Below are 4,848 nucleotides of genomic sequence, written 5' to 3'. Positions count from 1 at the left end.
GGGAACCACATTTAGGTAGCTTGTTTTGTGTTGGGGTTTGTGGGTGATTGTTTCCCGTCTTTGTGTCTATGCACCAGATAGGACTGTTTTTGGGTTTCACATTTGTTGTTTTGTAATTTGAAGTGTTCAGTTGGGATTTATTATTAAAGAAGATGAACACTCACCACGCTGCGCTTTGGTCCTCTCTTTCCCAGGAAGAAAGCCGTTACACATTCCCTTTAGACCCGAAGATCTGTCTACTGGGTAACTTTACTAATTACAATCTTAGGCCACGTCATACTATAAAGCTAACAGAAATATTGCTAGCGATTGCAAAGGAATGTATTGCCTTGAAATGGAAATCGGATTCCTCCCTGCCAGTTGCAATGTGGCTATCGGAAGTTAATAGTTTTATCCCACTGGAGAAAATGACTTACTGCTTGAGGAATAATTTGGAGACATTTGACAACCTTTAATTGTTTATATGGAGAATCTCCCCTTACATCACATTGATTGCATCTCTATATATTCCTCACGTAATGTTTCACACTTAATGTATAATAGGTAGCTTACGGCCAATGTCTTATTCTTAAACAAAAAATAATAATATTTCACTCACATTCTTGTCTGTCGTCTTCAAAGGTTATTGTCACTTTGTTATATTGTTGTCCAATATCTTCTAATTTTTGTTTTGAATGTTCTTAATCGGAAAATGCAAAAATAAACAACAAAAGTGTGTTGTGAATAAAAGTGCAGTAAATGCCTGTAAACCTAAAAGCGCATGTAGAATACAATAATATATTTCAATTTCATAACTATATCTTCAAATGACCCAAACCATATTTCCACACACAAACATATCAATTTCATTTTTTTTGTTACTATGCTAAATCATATCAATCTTGAATCAGGGAGAATTTAAACTAAGTCTAACAAAGATTTAAGTGGAGGCATGCACACTTTCAGGCTTTATTACTAGATTACAGAGTGCAGATTCATGTTTGACTCCGGAGTATTATTGCTGAAGAGACAGGCGAAGTTCACAGAGTGCAGAGAGGTATTTGTCATTGCAATCATGCACAACAGCCTTATCATACCACTGTACGGCCTGTTCTTTCTTCCCCTGCATTCTATAGACAAACCCCAGAATACCACAGGCCTCTCCATCCATGGGGTCTTGGGAGATGCGCCTCTCTGCGATCATCTTCAGTTTCTGGGCACAACTCTTCCCATTGGCAGTGTCTTTCTGTAGTTCCAAACCTTCTGTGTAGTGCTTGATGGCCAGAGGTTCACATTTGTTGTGATACTGCTGGAACTGGCCATAGTTGAAGTTGACCACCTGCAGACTGTCATTCTTAGCTAGGGCTTTCTCAAAGGTTTTCTTGAACAGTTCCTCTGCCTTGGTGATGTCTTTATCCTCTCCGTAGAGCAGTGCCAGCTCAGCCATGGCATAGATGAAGGAAGGCTTCAGTGAAGTAGCCATCTCCAGATGTTGAATGCACTTACGGAGTAGCTGCTGGATCTCAGCCCCCTTACCATGGAAGCTTCCACTCTTGCATACTGAGATCTTTTTCCTCTTGTAGCAGAGAGCCAATTGATGGTGTATTATGACAGACTGGCTTGTACGCTTTAGTGCTCTGTGCAACAGAGCAATGGACTTGTCAACGTGCCCCTGCTGTCGGAGAAACTTCCCTACATAACGTGTCACGTGCGGACAGTCTGGGGACATATCCAGAGCTTTCTCCACCAACTCCTCTGCCTCCCCAAATATTTTATAGACCGCCAGTTTCAGGCCCAGAAGGACCATGAGGACTGCGTCTTGTGGGTCAATCTCTATGGCACGTCTCAGTTGTTTAATAGCTGGTGAGTCATTAACACTTGAGAGCTCTTTTTCTGTACGATACAATGCAATGGCGTAACCTGCATTCCACTCACTCTCCTCAAACTCCAGCTCCAGAGCTTTCTTGAAGCATTCTAGTGCTTTGTCATAGTATTTATAGGAGAACTTGAGGAAGGTCCAACCCTTCTCACCATAGACCTCAGGATGGAGGACAGATGTGGAACTAGTTGGAAACTTCTCTTTCATCTCCTCCAGTTTCTCTAAGTAACTCTGGCACTTGATGTAATCACCCACATGGTAATGTAACCAGGAAAGGTCTCCATAGGGGACAATGAGATGTTTCTCACAGTCCTCACCATGGTACTCTCTCGTGAGCTCCTCAGCCTTTAACAAGTTATCCATTGCCTCTTCTGGGTAACCCTTCAGGTATTTGATGTAGGCCAGATTGCTGAATGTCCGTGCAACCCCTGCCTCTTTCCCGAGACCTAACTCAATCTGGTCCTTGAGCCTGGTCTGTAGATTATCAATATCCATGTCATCTTGCCTCAAATCCCAGGTGAAGCGGCACTCCAGTTGAAGTAGTTTGGTTAAAACGGAGCTGTAAATAATATATTTTAGTGACTATGTTATTGACAATTTTACACAGCTCATTATTTCAAAATCATAGATTTCGGCATGTGTTCATTCAGAATCTAATTTTGTTCACTGTGTTACCATGTGCTTAGTAAAGTAGTCATACAAAGATATAAGATGGCAAACTTACCTCATTTCAATAGTTGTAAAGTTGCACCAGCACATAAAGCAACAATGCTCAGGTGGCCACACTGATAATGAACATCTTGTGTGCTGGCCTGCTGTCACACCATGCGCGTTCCCTACCCAGCTATAATATTTGTTAATATTACGCGCGTTCCCTGCCCAGGTACAATAATTGTTTGTATTAAGCAGAAGTATAAAGTAGCCTACGGAAGTTGACACATTTACCACAATAGTACCAGTTGGCGTCCCTATATGAAGCGAAAGGATGAGTATCGTCACTCTGGAATACTAGTACACTAGCCTAAGTTTCGTTTCTTCTCAGCCAGTGAACGATTACCTCACGTGGGAGTGTCCTTGAATTGATGACGCGCGCAGCCTCAGCGAGAGTGCTGTGTGCAATAGACATAACACGGCACATATTTTTGTTTGCATTTATTATGGATTCCCATTAGCTGCTGCCAAGCAGTGCTGCCCTGTTCTGAACCAATTGCAATTTTCCTACGTCCTTTTTTTGTGGCACCTGACCACACGACTGAACAGCGGTCTAGGTGCGACAAAACTAGGGCCTGTAGGACCTGTCTTGTTGACAGTACCGTGAAGAAGGTAGAGCAGTGCATTATCATGGACATACTTTTCCCCATTTTAGCTACTGCTGTATAAATATGCTTTGACCATGACAGTTTACAATCCAGGGTAACTCCAAGCAGTTTAATCACTGCTTGGAGTTACGCTGCTCCACATAAATTCTGTTTTAGAGATATTATGAAGAAAATATATCTTAAATTTGAAATAAATGGCATTGTAAAACTTCAGAAAGTAAATGTCAATTTAATAACAGTTGAGTGCAGGTCATTCATCCAAACCTCGAGATATAGAGACAGACCATATTTTACTCTGGTATATTACTACTGTACTGAGAGTTTCCTATTCTCTGACAATGATGTTCCAGTCCGTTTATAAACCACCAGATACAGTGCACGTCAGATGCAGGTAACTGCCAAAATAACGGAAACACTTAAGTAGATAAGAGATACAAAATATATTGAAAGCAGGTGCTTCCACACAGGTGTGGTTTCTGAGTTAATTAAGCAATTAACATTCCATCATGCTTAGGGTCATGTATAAAAATGCTGGGCAGGCCATTATTTAGGCCATTATTTTGACTATCATGGCTATGCCCCCATAGGATCACAATGCCCCCATCCACAGGGAACACGAGTGGTCACTGAATGATTGATGAGCATGAAAATGATGTATGGCCGTCTGCCATATGTCATGGCCGTCTCAGTCACCAGAGTTCAACACTTATGGGAGATTCTGGATTGAGCTCTGCTACCCGACCTGAGCCCGACATTATACATCGGGTCAGGGCCAGGTAGGGCCTGATTTTTTTTTATCAATAACTAGGGTACGGGCAGTGCTCGAGTATCATTAAATTAATCACTAACATTTTGAAGCTGAGCCTTTTGCTCGTGTTCTGCTGCGCTGTATAGTAATTTCTGACTAAGATCATGAGATGGTGTCAGAAGTGCTTCAACCTTGTCAAATATAAAACAGGAAAGATTATTTTACAAAAATGATCATGTTCCTTGAGTTTTGTCGGAGTTTAGAGTGACAAAAAGTGTCACACAGCTAATTTCTCTCACCATTGAGCAGAGCAGCCCAAGCAGAGCAGTTGCCATGGATATTCATAGACTCAGACCCACCATTTTTTTTGTATCTTACCTTTATTTAACTAGGCAACTCAGTTAAGGACAAATTCTTATTTATAATGATGGCCTAGGAACAGTGGGTTAACTGCCTTGTTCAGGGGCAGAACAACAGATTTGTACCTTGTTAGCTCAGGGATTTGAACTTGCAACCTTTCGGTTACTAGCCCAGCACTCTAACCACTAGGCTACCCTACCCTAAAAGGGTAGCCTCATACTACCCTAAGAGCCACCATGAGCAGAGCTCATGGAGAGTGAGCAAGTGACAGACAGAGAGGAGCAGCTCATGGATTTAGCAATGGAGGAAGTTATTTCTGGTTTCGGTCAAGCCCGGGCCAGGCCTTAAATTTGGCAGAAGCAATTGGGTCTGGGTAGGGTAGGACCTGAACGTCGTGGGAATGGGTAGGGCTTGGGCTTAAAATTCATGCAAGACTCAAATTCTGGAGTGGCGCCTGAGACAGTGTTTTCCACCACCATCAACAAAACACCAATTGATGGAATTTCTCATGAAAGAATGGTATCTCATCCCTCCAATAGAGTTACAGATACTTGTAGAATCTT

At 42.0% G+C, this 4,848-nt stretch overlaps 1 protein-coding gene across 1 annotated transcript; it reads right to left on the bottom strand.

The window, feature by feature from the left end:
- Nucleotides 1-430: 430 nt before the first annotated feature.
- On the bottom strand, nt 431-2,984 carry ifit10 (interferon-induced protein with tetratricopeptide repeats 10). The gene is made up of 2 exons (XM_021564803.3): nt 2,583-2,984; nt 431-2,417 (listed from the first exon to the last, which is right to left on the bottom strand). The coding sequence occupies exons 1-2, from the start codon at nt 2,615-2,617 to the stop codon at nt 995-997; spliced, it is 1,458 nt and encodes a 485-aa protein (XP_021420478.3). The 5' UTR covers nt 2,618-2,984; the 3' UTR covers nt 431-994.
- Nucleotides 2,985-4,848: the final 1,864 nt, after the last annotated feature.

The sequence above is a fragment of the Oncorhynchus mykiss genome, chromosome 16, assembly GCF_057628025.1.
Source record: "Oncorhynchus mykiss isolate SJ-2025 chromosome 16, ASM5762802v1, whole genome shotgun sequence".
Lineage (NCBI taxonomy): Eukaryota > Metazoa > Chordata > Actinopteri > Salmoniformes > Salmonidae > Oncorhynchus > Oncorhynchus mykiss.
The sequence above is the reverse complement of the archived record's forward strand: the minus strand, read 5'-3'. Positions and strand labels throughout refer to the sequence as shown.